Source organism: Ranitomeya imitator, chromosome 8 (genome assembly GCF_032444005.1).
Source record: "Ranitomeya imitator isolate aRanImi1 chromosome 8, aRanImi1.pri, whole genome shotgun sequence".
NCBI lineage: Eukaryota > Metazoa > Chordata > Amphibia > Anura > Dendrobatidae > Ranitomeya > Ranitomeya imitator.
Genome location: NC_091289.1, coordinates 105,808,853 through 105,828,884, shown reverse-complemented (window position 1 = coordinate 105,828,884; position 20,032 = coordinate 105,808,853). Strand labels below are relative to the sequence as shown.

The window sequence follows — 20,032 nt, the reverse complement described above, 5'->3', positions numbered from 1 at the left end:
TAAACAATTCTGTGCAGCCTCCCCAAGCGTCTATAGCATCGTGAGAGCATTGTAACATAGATAACCCTCTATAGGTAATTTATGCATTAGTTGGAAAATCCTAGATCTCTCTGCTTCTGAAACTGTCCTGCCCATATCTGTCTTTGATGGAAAGGATTGCAAACATAATCTTTTGAAGAGCATTCATTCTCTACGCAATGAACCCTGATTATAAAGACTTGCTTACTTTCTTTCCTTACTGCTGTATTTTTCACAATGAAGAGTACAGAAACACAATTGGTTCATATGCATTCGTTCCGAATTATGGAGCTGGATTCAGATTCTGCTATACTTGGGTTTCCTCATTTATAGAACTAAGTCATCATTAATCCTTAGCAAAAATGTTAATGTAAATGTCAGTAAACATGGATAAACTGGAAGCATGGTGGCCCAGTGGTTAGCACTGAAATCTTAGCGCTGGAGTCCTGGCTTCAAATCCCACCAAGGACAATATTTGCAAGTAGATTTTGGGTTTCCTCCGGGTTCTCTGATTTCCTTCCACACTCCAAAGACATACTGATAGGGAATTTAGATTGTGAGCTCACAAAGTTCCAGTTGACTTTAATTCCTACAAGGTATACAAAGATTTAAAGGTGGGGGGGTTTATTTAATAAATTAGTACTGGTTATTTTTGCTATGGTACTCCCTTGTAAAAACTAAAAAAACAACAAAAAAGATAATAGCTTTCCTGTATTTCCTAATTCTATGTCCTTCCTCTTTAAAAAAAAAAAAGTAATTTTTGTTATGATTTATTATTGATCTCTTTTTTATAATTGCAGATATTAATGAGTGCCAAGAGATGAATCCCTGTCATCAGCATTGCTTCAATAGCATTGGAAGCTATCACTGTGGCTGTGATCCAGGCTTCCATTTAAAAGGCAGACGATGTTTTGGTAAGTCTGTCAGGATCACATAAACGGTAAATACTAGATGTCAATGCATTGTCAGACCTATTGTCTGCTAACAAGCAAGCAGAGGCAGTGGTTAGTAGGTTTGAATGGGGAATTTTGGTCTGTAAGGATATGTTTCCACGGTCATGATCGGCAGCGCTTTGGATGCAGCACATGTCCGCTCTGTCCAAAGTGCTGCCGGCTTTTGAACTCGCGGTGATTTCGCATGTGTTCACTGAACCCTGCGGAATCACCGCATCCTATACATTGTATGGGTGACTTTATCTTGCAGAGACGGAACGTCTCCACAAGATAAATAGACATGCTGTGGTCTGGAAAGACGTGGAAATCCCCTCCACTATACTGTAACATCTGGCCACTGTGGAAGAGCGCAGCGTCAAACCCGCAGCATTTACTGACCGTGGAAACGCCCTAAGTTTGGAACAAAGTCACTGGTACGCTTGTATTGAACGTAGAAACAGATGTCTCTGCTATGAAAGGCAATGTGAATCTCACAGTTATGGTGGTGAGGTTTGTTGCGGTCTTCAGCTTTCAGTCAAATCATTCAGCTCTTAGACATTGTGGAAGAATTAAAGAGGTTGTCCGCCCCCGAAATCCAATTTTTTTAAGCTAATCTGTGCTGTATTGTGATATACAACACTTCTATAAATTTATTTTTTTGTTTCTGCCTTTCATTCCTGCTTATTTCACTTAGTTCCCTGCACCCATGTCTCTATGCTACAACCACAGTGATGACAGAACTTCACGTCTCCATATCACGTCCACAGTGGTGATAGTCACATGTCCCCACAACACATCCACATTGGTGATAGACCATCACATATCTCTACATCACATCCACAGTGGTGACAGAGCTTCACATGTCTCCACATCACATCCACAGTGGTGATAGAGCATCACATGTCTCCATATCACATCCACAGTGGTGATAGAGCTTCACATGTCCCCACATCACATTCACAGTGGTGATAGAGCCTCACATGTCCCCACATCACATTCACATTGGTGATAGAGCTTCACATGTCCCCACATCACATCCACAGTGGTGATAGAGCTTCACATGTCCCCACATCACATCCACAGTGGTGATAGAGCTTCACATGTCCCCACATCACATCCAGAGTGGTGATAGAGCTTCACATGTCCCCACATCATATCCACAGTGGTGATAGAGCTTCACATGTCCCCACATCACAACCACAGTGGTGATAGAGCTTCACATGTCTCCACATCACATCCACAGTGGTGATAGAGCTTCACATGTCCCCACATCACATCCACAGTGGTGATAGAGCTTCACATGTCCCCACATCACATCCACAGTGGTGATAGAGCTTCACATGTCCCATCATCACATCCACAGTGGTGATGAGTCACGTGTCCTCTTATCACATCCATAGTGGTTATAGACCATCACATGTCCCCACATCACATCCACAGTGGTGATAGAGCTTCACATGTCCCCACATCACATCCACAGTGGTGATAGAGCTTCACATGTCTCCACATCACATCCACAGTGGTGATAGAGCTTCACATGTCCCCACATCACATCCACAGTGGTGATAGAGCTTCACATGTCCCCACATCACATCCACAGTGGTGATAGAGCTTCACATGTCCCATCATCACATCCACAGTGGTGATGAGTCACGTGTCCTCTTATCACATCCATAGTGGTTATAGACCATCACATGTCCCCACATCACATCCACAGTGGTGATAGAGCTTCACATGTCCCCACATCACATCCACAGTGGTGATAGAGCTTCACATGTCCCATCATCACATCCACAGTGGTGATGAGTCACGTGTCCTCTTATCACATCCATAGTGGTTATAGAGCTTCACATGTCTCCACATCACATTCACAGTGGTGATAGAGCTTCACATGTCCCCACATCACATCCACAGTGGTGATAGAGCTTCACATGTCCCATCATCACATCCACAGTGGTGATGAGTCACGTGTCCTCTTATCACATCCATAGTGGTGACAGAGCTTCACATGTCTCCACATCACATCCACAGTGGTGATAGAGCTTCACATGTCTCCACATCACATTCACAGTGGTGATAGAGCTTCACATGTCTCCACATCACATCCACAGTGGTGATAGAGCTTCACATGTCTCCACATCACATTCACAGTGGTGATAGAGCAACACATATCTCCACATCACATCCACACTGGTGGTAGAGCTTCCCATATCTCTACATCTCATCCACAGTGGTGATAGAGCATCACATGTCCCCACATCACATTCACAGTGGTGATAGAGCTTCACATGTCCCCACATCACATTCACAGTGGTGATAGAGCTTCACATGTCCCCACATCACATCCACAGTGGTGATAGAGATTCACATGTCTCCACATCACATTCACAGTGGTGGTAGAGCATCACATGTCCCCACATCTCATCCACAGTGGTGATAGAGCAACACATATCTCCACATCACATTCACAGTGGTGGTAGAGCTTTACATGTCCCCACATCTCATCCACAGTGGTGATAGAGCAACACATATCTCCACATCACATCCACACTGGTGGTAGAGCTTCCCATATCTCTACATCTCATCCACAGTGGTGATAGAGCATCACATGTCCCCACATCACATCCACAGTGGTGATAGAGCATCACATGTCCCCACATCACATCCACAGTGGTGATAGAGCAACACATATCTCCACATCACATCCACACTGGTGATAGAGCAACACATATCTCCACATCACATCCACAGTGGTGATAGAGCAACACATATCTCCACATCACATCCACACTGGTGGTAGAGCTTCCCATATCTCTACATCTCATCCACAGCGGTGATAGAGCATCACATGTCCCCACATCACATCCACAGTGGTGATAGAGCAACACATATCTCCACATCACATCCACACTGGTGGTAGAGCTTCCCATATCTCTACATCTCATCCACAGTGGTGATAGAGCTTCACATGTCCCCACATCACATCCACAGTGGTGATAGAGCTTCACATGTCCCCACATCACATCCACAGTGGTGATAGAGCCTCACATGTCCCCACATCACATCCACAGCGGTGATAGAGCTTCACATGTCCCACATCACATCCACAGTGTTGATAGAGCTTCACATAATAATAATAATAATAATCATTTTTATTTATATAGCGCCAACATAATCCGCAGCACTTTACAATTAAGCGGGGACATGTACAGACAATAAATTCAGTACAAGTTAAGACAATTTAAACAGTGACATTAGGGGTGAGGTCCCTGCTCGCAAGCTTACAATCTACAAGGAAATGGGGGGACACAATAGGTGAAAAGTGCTTGTTATTTCAGGTCTGGCAATTATAATAAATAGGGATTTTCATATAAAGCTGCATGATCCGGTCATCAGCCCGTGTGTTTAAGTGCAATAGTCAAGTATCAAGTGCAGTTATCGTGTGGATGGAGGGTGTGGAGACAGATGAATAGTAGGGTGCAGATTCACATGCAGATAATATTTGGAAGGAGGGAACAGGACAAAGTTAGTTTACTGAGTAGTTGATGTGGTAGGCTTGTTTTGAAGAGATGGTTTTTTAAAGTTTTTGAATAGGTCGGGGCTAGGTATCAGTCTGATCGTCTGGGGAAGTGCATTCCAGAGAGCAGGCGCAGCACGAGAGAAGTCTTGGAGACGGAGGTGCGAGGTTCGGATTACGGGGGATGTTAGTCTTAGGTCATTTGTAGAACGGAGGGCACGGGTAGGGCGATAGATGGAGATGAGAGAGGAGATATAAGGCGGTGCAGAACTGTGGAGAGCTTTGTGGGTGAGAGAGATGAATTTATACTGGACCCTGTAGCGAATGGGTAGCCAGTGTAATGAATGGCACAAGATGGAGGCATCGGTGAAGCGGCTGGACAGAAATATGACCCTCGCTGCCGCATTCAAGATGGATTGGAGAGGAGAAAGTTTGGAAAGAGGGAGACCGATCAGAAGAGAGTTGCATTAGTTCACATGTCCCCACATCACATCCACAGTGGTGCTAAAGGTTCACATGTGCCCACATCACATCCACAGTGGTGACAGAGCGTCACATGTGCCTACATTACCCCTGACATACGAACACTGTGAAGAATCTATAGTGATGTATGTGTATCTACGTATATACCACATAATACACTTCAGCTGCTGTAGAACCTCAGACTATAGCGATGTATGGATGGATGTGTGTGTAGATTGAAGAAAGGAGTGATGGCTGAAGAATGGATGGATGGATGAGGGATGGATGGATGAGGGAGTGATAGATGCATACATCACATGCAGCAACGTTAAGGCTGCTGTCACACTAGCTGTATTTGGTCAGTATTTTACAAAAAACAGCAAAACGAGGCAGACATGCTTACCTGCCTAGGCCTCTAAACAAATGCACTATCAGGATGCAGTGGACCCATGTGGTTAAGATGGAGACTACACAGGTGCAGCATAACCGATGAGGCAGTCACTCTGAACCTACCAAACTAATGGAGGGGGTGGCTGCTTGGCACAATGCTGCACATAAAAGACTTGTATGTGGTGCTGTTCACACAATGGAGATGCACAGCATCCAGGCAAGCCTAGTAGTGACACCCTTCTATTAGATCAGGTGGGCCTGCCCAGCGCTATCCAAATGCACCCCATGTGAACAGACACCACAGTTTACAGGACAAAAATGGGCCCAACTGCACCCCGAAAAAAAGTGCAAAAAACACAAAAAAAAAAATATATAAACATTTTCAGGATGCAGTGGACCCATATGGTTAAGATGGAGACTACACAGGTGCAGCATAACCGATGAGGCAGCCACTCTCAACCTACCAAACTAATGGAGGCCACCCCCTCCGTTTTGCTGTTTTTTCTAATTTTTGGAGGATCTCTGAATCCTCTTCTTGTTCTCTTGCTGTTCAGTATTTTACATCAGTATCTGTAAGCCAAAACAGGAGTGGAACAATTAGAGGAAAAGTATAATTGAAACACATGCACCACTTCTGCATTTATCACCCACTCCTGGTTTTGGCTTACAAATACTGATGTAAAATACTGACCAAATAGTGCTAGTATTACAGCAGCCTTAGTCTCCACTGCATTAGCCTGCAGCTGTTGTATACTCTAATCATAGGCTATGTTTACACAAAGTTTTTTGGAGGCGTTCTAAATTAGTGTTGAGCGATACCGTCCGATATTGGGAAATATTGAATAGGATTGGATTGGACCGATACCCAAAAAATATCGGGTTTCGCCGATACCGATACCGGAAACCAATGCAAGTCAATGGGACACAAATATTGGATCGAAAATAAGCCCTTTCTTTCCTTTGCACATCCAGTTCCGGAGGGGGGAAGAGTGTGGGCGGTGCGTAGGCAGAGACTGCATGTCTGTGTGTGCGGGTGGGGTCTGTGTGGGATCGTGGGGGGTCTGTGCGGGCCTGCCGGGGGTCTGTGCGGGCCTCTCGGGGTCTGTGCAGACTGCCGGGGGTCTGTGCAGACTGCCGGGGGTCTGTGCAGGCTGACGGGGGTATGTGCAGGCCTCTCGGGGGGGTCTGTGTGGGCTGCCGGGGGTCTGTGCGGGCCTCTCGGGGGTTTCTATGTCGGTGTGCAGGCATTGTCCGATGGGACTCCAAGTCCTATCGGGCTATGCCTGCTACAATGACAGTGATTGACTCATTAGCCAATGATGGGACAGTCGTAGTCCCATCATCCGGCTAATGTGTTGAATGTAAAAAAAAGCACACAAACATACATACTACATACATACAACATACATGCATACATACATACATACATACATACATACATACATGGAACAAAGGAAAGTCCCTGTGTAAGGAAGTAAACTCCTATATAGAGGAAATGATGACCAAATTAAGAACCAAAATAATAAACAATGGAAAACAATATCAGGTATGGTATATTAAAATGCCTTTATTATAAATATATATATATATATACTGGGCAAAAAATGGCAACAGCAGTAAAGTGCCTGTAGCTGGAGGAAAAAGTGTACAATATACAGCAAAATAGCAGAAATACAACCGGACGCAAAAAGGAGGCAAGGTATGTATAAAACAAAGCTAATAAAAGAGAGACAATTGTCATATGATGCCTAAAAAGAAGGGAATCCACATATGATACATAAGGAATGGTTATATTGATATTCAGTTATGCTGCAAGATATGTGAAAAATACAAGGATGTGAAAAAATATATAAGGATAAATAATAATTGAATAATTAAAAAAATAATTACCGTGTTGTGTATGGGCAGAAACCACAAAAAATTAGGAAATAAATTAGTGTATAACTGAATGAACCGTGATAATAATAGGGGCGGTGAGGCACAAAATATACAAACTAAATTAGGAATGGCTCATCAATATAAGATGAGCGAAAGATGCATATATTGGTGTAACAATAATAATAAAGTGCAATGCACAGCAAAATCTATAGCGCCTAAATACAAAAAGGGCACGTGTAAAAACGGCTCATGAAAATGAAATGGGCTGTACGACTCAAGTGTGTGTTTTGTGCAAAAAATGGGCTGAACGCCAATTACGTATATTTGTGCAAGAAAGTAAGTACAATGCGTAATACACCATGCAGCGCCTAAATAGCAGGGAGCATAAATCGGAGAATAGCTAATAAGCAAACCAGCTCACAGGTAACAGGTGCAATGTGCAAGTACAGGTACACACCACCAAGTATGAGTAATGCAGCATGAACTGAAAAATGTGGAAACCGATACAGAGCTGTATACAAAGAGCAATAGAACTACCTCCTCCTAAGTGCCGTCCGGTCCTCCAGGTACAGAGCACCCCGACGCGCGTTTCGGACCGTGTCCTTCGTCAGGGGATGATGTACAGGAGGAACCGGATGTGAATATATATACAAAGAGATCCCATCAATGAAGGAGCAGAGGCATGGCGGCGCATGCGCCGCCAGGAGGACCCGGAAGTGCGCGGAATCCGCGTCATGTGACCCGGCAGAGCTGCCATGGCAACGATGACGCGGGACGCGCAACTAAGGCGACACAGGCAGCGCATGCGCACAGCGACGGCATCCAGTCAGAGAATAGGTAAGTGTCAGGATGGCCGATGCCGGGAGCAGGGGCATAGCAGCGCGTGCGCCTCCAGGAGGACCCAAAGGCATGCGGAGCCCACGCAAGAGCCACCAAAAATGAAAAAACGCCATGGCAACAAAGACGTGGGACGCATACCAAGGGGCCACAGGCAGCGCACGCGCACAGCCACCGTATCCGAGCATGGGCACATACATTAGAAAAAATGAAAAAAATATATTATGGTGTCAAGGTACAGAAAGATGGAACATCTGGGTACAACCAAACAATATGCAGATAAAAATATCCGGATACAACCGGAAAAACGGACAATATACAAGTATAAGTGCACATTATATATACAAATCAACATATATACATGCATATAAATATAATATTGAAAAAAATGTGCATATATGTATATATACATATGATGTGGAGAACATGATGGTCAGATGGTATAAGAGAAGCGGTCCTGTCATATCAGTCTTGCAGACGTAAGATCTACCGCATCGAAGGAGCGCGCTCCACATAAACATATTGGTGAAGGTGCACCAGGAAGTCCAGGATTGGCAATATAATATCAAGATGAATAAAAGACGAACAACACCATAGACTAAAAGAAATAAAAAGAGGCACAGTTATAATCAGAGCAATATAATAAAATATAAAAGAAATCTCAAATAAAACAAGAGATGGGGAGAATATGCGTATGTAGATATAACTAATAGTCTGATTATATGCAAAAATATGATTAAAATAAATTTATATAATTATGCCGCGATACTAAAAAAGGGGGGGGGGGGATTTAATATAAACTAGAGGGAAGATTATCCAAAAATGATTCATTAATTCTTATTTATACAAAAATATATATATGTAAAAAATATATGTGAATACACATATCAAATGTACCCGCACACACATGTCTAGGTAAACATGCATACATGCAAATATACTCGTATGCATAGGCATATAAATATGGGGACAATAAATACAATACCGTGAATCGCAGCCAAAAATAATAAAAATAAAAATATATCTAAAAGATAGTAGTATAAAAATAAAAGGGGCTATGATAGATATGTGTGACTATTATGAGACGCACGCATAGCTACACATATATATACAAAAACCAGTTCAATAAAATTAAAAAATCGATATAATAAAAGCAAGGTTCACAAAAAAGCAGCAAAATTAAAATTTTCATTAAGGCCTAGTGGGGAAACGGTTTTGAGGGTCCAGATCCATTTTGACTCTAGTCTCGCCAATGGTATACTTACCTTCCCACCTCAAATGGTGGGTTTGATTACGTCAATACCAATAACCCGGAGTAGCGAGGCATCAGAATCATGATGTGTCCTAAAATGTTTGGGAAGGGTCTTGAGTGAGGAGGGATCTTCAATATCTCTGGCGGCAATAATGCCAAGGACGTGTTCACGAATTCTAATTTTGAGTTATCGGGTGGTTAGACCAATATAAATTAGAGAACACGGGCAAGTTGCATAATAGATCACTGCCTTGGTAGTGCAAGTTATTGGGGACATGATATTAAAAGTATTACGGCCGTCAGAACTGACAAAATCATGAGCCCTCCCTACATTTGGGCACGCTACGCACTTTCCACACGGGTGACAGCCAACCGAGGGTTTAAAATTAGTTAAAAAGGAAACAGGCTCATTGACGTAGTGACTTTTGACCAATTTGTCGCCAAGATTTGTGGCCCTTCTGAAGGTCATGCTAGGTTTAGCCCCAACATATTGGGATAACACAACTCATCAACTCAGTCTGTCCATTGAACTGCATGATAAATCTAACAGTATTATTAGATGTGGTGGGTCTTGTTGAATAGAGTGCCTGATGTCGGGTGGTATTTTTGGCACGGTTATAAGCTCTCCTAATCAAGCGATGGCTATAGCCTCTTTCCAAGAACCTCAACCTGAGATCCGCAGCTTGCTTCTCAAAATCTTAATTCGTAGAACAAATTCTGCGAAGTCTTAAAAATTGGCCTATAGGAATGGAACGTATCATTGGTGGTGGATGTGAAGACGAGGCATGTAGGAAAGAATTCACAGATGTCATTTTGCAATACAGAAGCGCCCATTGCTGTCCCCTGGAGCTGTAGGCAGAGGGACCCCTTAAAAAGAAAGTCCCTCTACCTACAGCTCCAGGGAACAGCAATGGGCACTTCTTTTGCGCCTGCATATGCTAATCTCTTCCTGGGGCTGTGGGAGAGGGACCTTTTCCTGTCGGATCACTCGTCGTCAATGGACCGTGTCCTTTTTTGGGCACGGTACATTGACGACATTTTTCTGATCTGGCAGGGGTCTAGGGAATCCTTAAATGAATTTATGATCTTTTTGAATCAAAATCCATACAATATAAAGTTGACCCATCAGTGCAATAAAGACCAGATTGACTTCTTGGATGTTAGGGTCTATAGGGATGCTGAGGATTGCCTCCAAACAGACCTGTATTGCAAAATGACATCTGTGAATTCTTTCCTACATGCCTCGTCTTCACATCCACCACCAATGATACGTTCCATTCCTACAGGCCAATTTTTAAGACTTCGCAGAATTTGTTCTACAAATGAAGATTTTGAGAAGCAAGCTGCGGATCTCAGGTTGAGGTTCTTGGAAAGAGGCTATAGCCATCGCTCGATTAAGAGAGCTTATAACCGTGCCAAAAATACCACCCGACATCAGGCACTCTATTCAACAAGACCCACCACGTCTAATAATACTGTTAGATTTATCACGCAGTTCAATGGACAGACTGAGTTGATGAGGAAATATTTAGAAAAATCATGGCCTATCCTCCAAGCTGACCCCGTGTTATCCCAATATGTTGGGGCTAAACCTAGCATGACCTTCAGAAGGGCCACAAATCTTGGCGACAAATTGGTCAAAAGTCACTACGTCAATGAGCCTGTTTCCTTTTTAACTAATTTTAAACCCTCGGTTGGCTGTCGCCCGTGTGGAAAGTGCGTAGCGTGCCCAAATGTAGGGAGGGCTCATGATTTTGTCAGTTCTGATGGCCGTAATACTTTTAAGATCATGTCCCCAATAACTTGCACTACCAAGGCAGTGATCTATTACGCAACTTGCCCGTGTTCTCTAATTTATATTGGTCTAACCACCCGACAACTCAAAATTAGAATTCGTGAACACGTCCTTGGCATTATTGCCGCCAGAGATATTGAAGATCCCTCCTCACTCAAGACCCTTCCCAAACATTTTAGGACACATCATGATTCTGATGCCTCGCTACTCCGGGTTATTGGTATTGACGTAATTAAACCCACCATTTGAGGTGGGAAGGTAAGTATACCATTGGCGAGACTAGAGTCAAAATGGATCTGGACCCTCAAAACCGTTTCCCCACTAGGCCTTAATGAAAATTTTAATTTTGCTGCTTTTTTGTGAACCTTGCTTTTATTATATCGATTTTTTTAATTTTATTGAACTGGTTTTTGTATATATATGTGTAGCTATGCGTGCATCTCATAATAGTCACACATATCTCTCATAGCCCCTTTTTATTTTTATACTACTATCTTTTATATATATTTTTATTTTTATTATTTTTGGCTGCGATTCACGGTATTGTATTTATTGTCCCCATATTTATATGCCTATGCATACGAGTATATTTGCATGTATGCATGTTTACCTAGACATGTGTGTGCGGGTACATTTGATATGTGTATTCACATATATTTTATATCTATATATATATATATATATATATTTGTATAAATAAGAATTAATGAATCATTTTTGGATAATCTTCCCTCTAGTTTATATTAAATTCCCCCCCCCCCCTTTTTAGTATCGCGGCATAATTATATAAATTTATTTTAATCATATTTTTGCATATAATCAGACTATTAGTCATATCTACGTAGGCATATTCTCCCCATCTCTTGTTTTATTTGAGATTCATTTTATATTTTATTATATTGCTCTGATTATAACTGTGCCTCTTTTTATTTCTTTTAGTCTATGGTGTTGTTCGTCTTTTATTCATCTTGATATTATATTGCCCATCCTGGACTTCCTGGTGCACCTTCACCAATATGTTTATGTGGAGCGCGCTCCTTCGATGCGGTAGATCTTACGTCTGCAAGACTGATATGACAGGACTGCTTCTCCTATACCATCTGACCATCATGTTCTCCACATCATATGTATATATACATATATGCACATTTTTTTCAATATTATATTTATATGCATGTATATATGTTGATTTGTATATATAATGTGCACTTATACTTGTATATTGTCCGTTTTTCCGGTTGTATCCGGATCTTTTTATCTGCATATTGTTTGGTTGTACCCAGATGTTCCATCTTTCTGTACCTTGACACCATAATATATTTTTTTCATTTTTTCTAATGTATGTGCCCATGTTCGGATACGGTGGCTGTGCGCGTGCGCTGCCTGTGGCCCCTTGGTATGCATCCCACGTCTTTGTTGCCATGGCGTTTTTTCATTTTTGGTGGCTCTTGCGTGGGCTCCGCATGCCTTTGGGTCCTCCTGGAGGCGCACGCGCCGCTATGCCCCTGCTCCCGGCATCGGCCATCCTGACACTTACCTATTCTCTGACTGGATGCCGTCGCTGTGCGCATGCTCTGCCTGTGACCCCTTAGTTGCGCGTCCCGCGTCATCGTTGCCATGGCAGCTCTGCCGGGTCATATGACGCGGATTCTGCGCACTTCCGGGTCCTCCTTCATTGATGAGATCTTTTTTTATATATATACACGTCCGGTTCCTCCTTTACATCACCCCCTGACGAAGGACACGGTCCGAAACGCGCGTCGGGATGCTCTGTACCTGGAGGACCGGACGGCACTTAGGAGGAGGTAGTACTATTGCTCTTTGTATACAGCTCTGTATCTGTTTCCACATTTTTCAGTTCATGCTGCATTACTCAAACTTGGTGGTGTGTACCTGTACTTGCACATTGCACCTGTTACCTGTGAGCTGGTTTGCTTATTAGCTATTCTCCGATTTATGCTCCCTGCTATTTAGGCGCTGCATGGTGTATTACGCATTGTACTTACTTTCTTGCACAAATATACGTAATTGGCGTTCAGCCCATTTTTTGCACAAAACACACACTTGAGTCGTACAGCCCATTTCATTTTCATGAGCCGTTTTTACACGTGCCCTTTTTGTATTTAGGCGCTATAGATTTTGCTGTGCATTGCACTTTATTATTATTGTTACACCAATATATGCATCTTTCGCTCATCTTATATTGATGAGCCATTCCTAATTTAGTTTGTATATTTTGTCCCACACCGCCCCTATTATTATCACGGTTCATTCAGTTATACGCTAATTTATTTAATCATTTTTTGTGGTTTCTGCCCATACACAACACGGTTTTATTTTTTTAATTATTCAATTATTATTTATCCTTATATATTTTTTCACATCCTTGTATTTTTCACATATCTTGCAGCATAACTGAATATCAATATAACCATTCCTTATGTATCATATGTGGATTCCCTTCTTTTTAGGCATCATATGACAATTGTCTCTCTTTTATTAGCTTTGTTTTATACATACCTTGCCTCCTTTTTGCGTCCGGTTGTATTTCTGCTGTTTTGCTGTATATTGTACACTTTTTCCTCCAGCTACAGGCACTTTACTGCTGTTGCCATTTTTTGCCCAGTATATATATATATATATATATATTTATAATAAAGGCATTTTAATATACCATACCTGATATTGTTTTCCATTGTTTATTATTTTGGTTCTTAATTTGGTCATCATTTCCTCTATATAGGAGTTTACTTCCTTACACAGGGACTTTCCTTTGTTCCATATCACCGAATGGTCTGCCATTCAGCTTCTAAGTAGTGGTCTTGCATACATATTGTGCATATATATAGATTTTTTCACTTGGACACTTATACACTATTTTGAGGTGATATTTATTATTTATTACCTTTTACCGTTTATTTTATATCTATTTTTGTCCCTTTGATCTGATATTTTCTGTCCACTGCTTTCTTTCTATACATACATACATGCAACATACTATATACTACATACATACTACATACATACATACAGTACAGAACAAAAGTTTGGACACACCTTCTCATTTAAAGATTTTTCTGTATTTTCAGGACTATGAAAATTGTACATTCACACTGAAGGCATCAAAACTATGGATGAAACGTGTGGCCATCAGGCGCAATCCGGCGCTAATACAACTCTATGAGAAAAAAACTGATCCGGCGGAAAAAAACGGATCCTTTTTTTCAAAACTCGCCGGATTGTGCCTGATGGCAAAAACCTGATGTGTGAAACCAGCCAGATACAGTATATGGATAGATACACCTATGTATTTATAGATATATCTATCTATCAATATATCTATAGATAGATAGATATATCCATAGATATACAGTATAATAGAAAGGCCGATGTTTCTAAGGCTACTTTCACACTTGCGTTTTTAGCAATCCTTCGTTTTGGGAAAAAAATGGATTCTGCAAATGTGCTCGCAGGATGCGTTTTTTACCCATATACTTGTATTTTGCGTCGGATCGCGACAGTTGGCCACATGTCGCCTCCGTCGTGCAATGGATCCGTCGTGTTTTGGTGGACCATCGGCAAAAACTGCGTCCGCTGCCTATGTCGTGCACAAATTTCACAACGTGCATCGGTACGTCGGCCTGACGCATAGCGACGGACCCGTACCGTCACAAGTGTAAAAGAGGCCTTAATGAGCGTTTAATTAAAAAAAAAAAAACGGAAAAAAACGGCGTGGGCTCCTGTGCAATTTTCTGCACCAGAGGGGGAAAGCCGACGGCCGGGGGCCAATATTTGTAGTCTGGGAAGGGGGTAATACCCATGGCCACGCCCAGGATATGAATATCAGCCCACAGCTGTCTGCATAGCCTTTACTGGCTATTAAAATAAGGGGACCCCCCAAAAAATGACGTGGGGTCCCCCTATATTTTATAGCCAGAAAGGCTATGCAGAGAGCTGCGGGCTGATATTCCTAGCCTAGAGAGGGGCCATGGATATTGGCCCCCCTGGCTACAAATACCAGTCCGCAGCCGCCCCAGAAATGGCGCATCTGTAAGATGCGCCAATTCCGGCACTTAGCCCCTCTCTTCCCACTCCCGTGTAGCGGTGGGATATGGGGTAATAAGGGGTTAATGTCACCTTGCTATTGTAAGGTGACATGAAGCCAGGTTAATAATGGAGAGGCGTCAATAAGACGCCTATCCATTATTAATCCTAGTGTAGTGAAAGAGTTAAAAAAATAAAATAAAGACACAGCCAGAAAAAAAGTATTTTAATATTCTTCATTTAACCATACTTACCATAATTCAGTGCCTGCAAAAAACGTAAAATAATAAACCGCATACTACCTGTCCGCCGTAGTCAAATTAATAACGAGTGTCCCACGACGATCTTCCCTATAGAACAGTGACATCGGGTGATGTCACTGCTCTATAGGAACTTCAGTGACACACTGACAGGAGACAATAGCTCCTGCAGTGCATCACTGAGAGGTTACTATAGTTCAGAGTCTCACTTTATGGCATTTGCTGCGTGGGAAATTTCTCACACAGCAATGCCAAAAGACTAGGGACTATTTTTTTTCACAGCGGCAGAGGAATACAGTGTGGAAGAATACCTTCCTCCCGTATTTGTATTCCTGGAGCCCCTAGAGAGTGGTCGCATCAGCTGATGCTGCCGTTCTCCACGGGAGATCATCGTGGGACCCTCGTGGATTTCTGCGGATCAGGGAGTATATTGTTTGTTTGTTATTTTCATATTTTTTACAGATGACACAGGGTTCGGGGAACAAAGTGACAAGTGATGATGAGTATGTAATCTATGTTATATGTATTGTATGTATGTATGTAATGTATGAATGTATTGTATGTAGTATGTATGTAGTATGTATGTATGTATTTAGTATGTGTGTAGTATGTGTGTATGTAGTATGTATGTTGTATGTATGTAGCATGTATGTATGTAGTATGTATGTAGTATATATGTATGTATGCTGTATGTTGTATGTAGTATGTATGTTTGTGTTTTTTTTTATTTTACATTCAACACATTAGCCGGATGATGGGACTACTACTGTCCCATCATTGGCTAATGTATCAATCACTGTCATTGTAGCAGGTATAGCCCGGTGGGACTTGTAGCACTGACACACAACCCCCGAGAGGCCCGCACAGACCCCCGGCAGCCCACACAGACCCCCGGCAGGCCCGCACAGACCCCCGGGAGCCCGCACAGACCCCCGGCAGGCCCATACAGACCCCGACAGGCCCGCACAGACCCCCGGCAGCCGGCACAGACCCCCGGCAGGCCCGCACAGACCCCCGACAGGCCCGTACAGACCCCTGGCAGGCCCGCACAGGCCCCCCCATGGTCACGCACAGACCCCGTCCTCACACACAGACACGCAGTCTCTGCCCACGCACCGCCCACACTCCATTATAGTGCATCATTGCACTATGGGATCTTCCAATTCCGGTATTCGATATCGTAAAAGTATCGGAACTCCGATACAGCGAATATCAGCCGATACCCGATATTTGCAGTATCGGAATGCTCAACACTATTCTAAATCATTAATTTTCGGGGAGTGTTGTGACTAATTTTTCTTGTTGTGGGTCACCACAGAGCTTATGCTATTATGAGGGCTATAAGGACAATTTTCACTCATGTTTTTATGTTTCTGCAGACCTGAATGAATGTCGTCAGAATGTCTGTAGACCAGATCAACTGTGTAAAAACACACGTGGAAGTTACAAGTGCATTGAATTATGTCCCAGTGGATTTAAAAAAACAGAAAATGGTTCATGTGTTGGTAAGTTTTGTGCATCCTTGTTTTTATTTTTTTTTTTCAAAATGATTGATCATAGCATACATTTAAAAATATCTAGTTAAAGAGTAATTAAGGTGCATAAATCTATCATAATCAGACTTATGTCACACAAAATAGTTCATAAATAACATTTCCCACCAACATGTCTACTTTACATCAGCACAATTTTACATACATATTTTTTTGTTAGGAAGTTAGAAGGGATAAAAGTTTATCAGCAATTTCTCATTTTTCCAACACAATTTACTAAATCAATTTTTTAAAGAACCACATCCTATTTTAATTGACTTTGATGAGCCTATGTGACAGAAAATACACAAAAGTGACACCATTTTAAAAACTACACTCCTCAAAGAGCTCAAAACTAGACATGAGCGAATATCATCAGCTCCCTCCTTATTCGGCATGGAGAGTCTGTGTGTTGTGACTGTTACAGAGCCGCGACACATGCAGCTGCGACGCCGGACACCTGATTATCGGGAGCGCTCCAGGTATCCTGGTTCCTGCTGCGGCTTCTTCAGTAAGCACTATAGCTTGCCGAGTAAAGAGGGAGCCGACGATGTTCACTCATCTCTTCTCAAAACCACATTCAAGAAGTTCATTAACCCTTTTGGGGCTTCACAGGGACGAAAGCAGCATTTAAAGGGAATCTATCAGCAGGATTGTGCACAGTAACCTACAGACAGTGTCCGGTCGGTGCCGTTGTACTGATTAAAATGATACCTTGGTTGATGAAATCTGTCTTGTGGTTGTTGTTTAATCTTTATTTTCAGTTTTGAGTTAATGATGTGCTCATGCTTTGGGGCGGGCCTGTGGGCAGGGTGTTCATGTGGTGCTCTGCTTAGGTATTCATAATTAAGACTGCTGCTGCCTGCACCTGCACAGTAGCAGCTATTGGCGATCGCCGAGAGCTCCTAAGTGACAGAAGAGCAAAATTCTTCTTAGGTGACCGCATTTTTTAAATGAAACACCTCTGGGCAATTATGTACAGATGTAGTGATGACTTTTACTCCTTGGGTGTTTTCTAGAAAAACAAGGAGCAGTGGATGTTGCTGAGTGAAAATTGCAAATCTGTCATTGTAATACCCGTACATTGTAGTGCCCTTATATTGTAATGTCTATGCATTGTGCCCAGCTCATGCTTCTGGAGTCATGCGGGCTCTAATAGCTACAGAAATGTCAAGCGTGTGGATGCTAAATGTGATTTAGTCACACTGTGGGGGTCAGAAGGGAGGGGGACCTTTGTATTTGGGAGTGCAGAATTTGCTGGATTTCTTTTGGGAGCAAGGAGCCATAGTGCTTTTCCAGAGCTTTTGTGCTACCGGGAATATGGAACCCCTTATATTTCCAAAGACATATGACGGACCAGAGTGGGGACTTCCTTTTTTTGGGGACTGAGTTCAAGCTTTCATTAGGGACATTTTACATAACATTTTGGATTAAATTTATCATGTCCTGTATGTTCAACACTTACTTCAGGGTTTCTCTTTAAATCTTCGAATGACATGATTCAGATGAGTTAAGTAAACAAGGTAGCACACTGCAGCGCTAGAACATGCAAACTTGAAAACACGAAATTTGAACTGCATTACTGCACTAGAAATATGAAAAATGAGAGTGTTTAGCGCATAAAAATGGCCAATTTTATGTGTACAGTGCAGTATGTGTTCTAGTGCAGTAATGCAGTTCAAATTTCGTGTTTTTAAGTTTGCATGTTCTAGCGCTGCAGTGTGCTGCCTTGTTTACTTAACTATATACGAGTTGGCGACTCTAGGTTCAGCACCTGTTCACACTTAGTCTATGTTTGGATGTGCAGGTCAGGTTTTTGAAATGTATTCTTTAGCCTTCTGATCGTGCACTCCGCCTCCTAGCTTCAGGTGTTTTAATTACAGCAGGTCCAATACCCCTCCACAGAGAGAGAGAATTTTAGTCTAAGAAGAGGTTTCACATGTACCCGTTCAGATGGAGACGTTTATTCTCAGCGAGGTAAGGCAAGTTTAGGACCTGGTATAAGAGAGATGCCGTAAACGGGTTACCAGGTACACATAAAATTGGCCATTTTTATGCGCTAAACGCTCTCATTTTTCATATTTCTAGTGCAGTAATGCAGTTCAAATTTCGTGTTTTCAAGTTTGCATGTTCTAGCGCTGCAGTGTGCTGCCTTATTTACTTAACTATATACGAGTTGGTGACTCTAGGTTCAGCACCTGTTCACACTTAGTCAATGTTTGGATGTGCCGGTCAGGTTTTTGAAATGATTCAGATGAAACCCCTGAGGGATCACTTCAGAATAATGAGGCAACACAGTTACTTCGGACTCTGTCTCACCTCTGTTCAGTGGTGTCCTTCTTTTCAGAGGTGCACAAAACTGTGATTGACTGTGCTTTTATGTACACCTATAAATATGGACATGGCCGCATCATAGGCCACATGGTCTCCACAGTGCCTCCATCTGCCTCATTATAGGGAATCTTCCTCCTGGGGCTCCGTCTGAATCATGTATTTCAGATATTTAGGCTGCCATCACACTAGCAGTATTTGGTCAGTATTTTACATCAGTATTTGTAAGCCAAAACCTGGAGTGGAACAAATAGAGGAAAAGTATAATAGAAACATATGCACTACTTCTGCATTTATCACCCACTCCTGGTTTTGGCTTACAAATACTGATGTAAAATACTGACCAAATACTGCTAGTGTGACGGCAGCCTTACACAAACTTTGGTGTAAGCGCTCAGTGTAGAGCACAAGATAAATGTGCACTGAGCCTTCCAGCGATGTTTGTAAGGCAGAATAAACAAAGCAACAGCAGGTCAAGAATTGCTTTTATTTATTTTTATACTGTTCCTCATGTGGTATAAGTGATTAGATGACTTTATTTTTCGGGTCGGTGCGATTACAGCAATACCAGATTTATATAGTTTTTTTGTATGGCTGCTGATACACACTAATAAACACTTTTTCCGCAAAAAAAAAGTTTTTGCTTTGACATCTTTTGAGAGCTATCATTTTTCTGTATCTCTGCTAACAGAGTTATTTGAGGACTTGTTTTTTGTAGGACGAGTTGACGATTTTATTGGTAACATTTTCAGACACATAACCTTTTTTGATTGATTTTTATTCT

General features: G+C 42.2%; 1 protein-coding gene across 1 annotated transcript in view; it reads left to right on the top strand.

Annotated features, from left to right (window-relative positions):
- HMCN1 (hemicentin 1) overlaps positions 1–20,032 on the top strand; it is a 733,390-nt gene that overhangs the window by 628,557 nt on the left and 84,801 nt on the right. The window contains exons 101-102 of the mRNA XM_069737257.1: positions 819–932; positions 16,765–16,890. Of these exons, the coding sequence (XP_069593358.1) occupies positions 819–932; positions 16,765–16,890 (240 nt within the window). The remainder of the gene's footprint in view (positions 1–818; positions 933–16,764; positions 16,891–20,032) is intronic.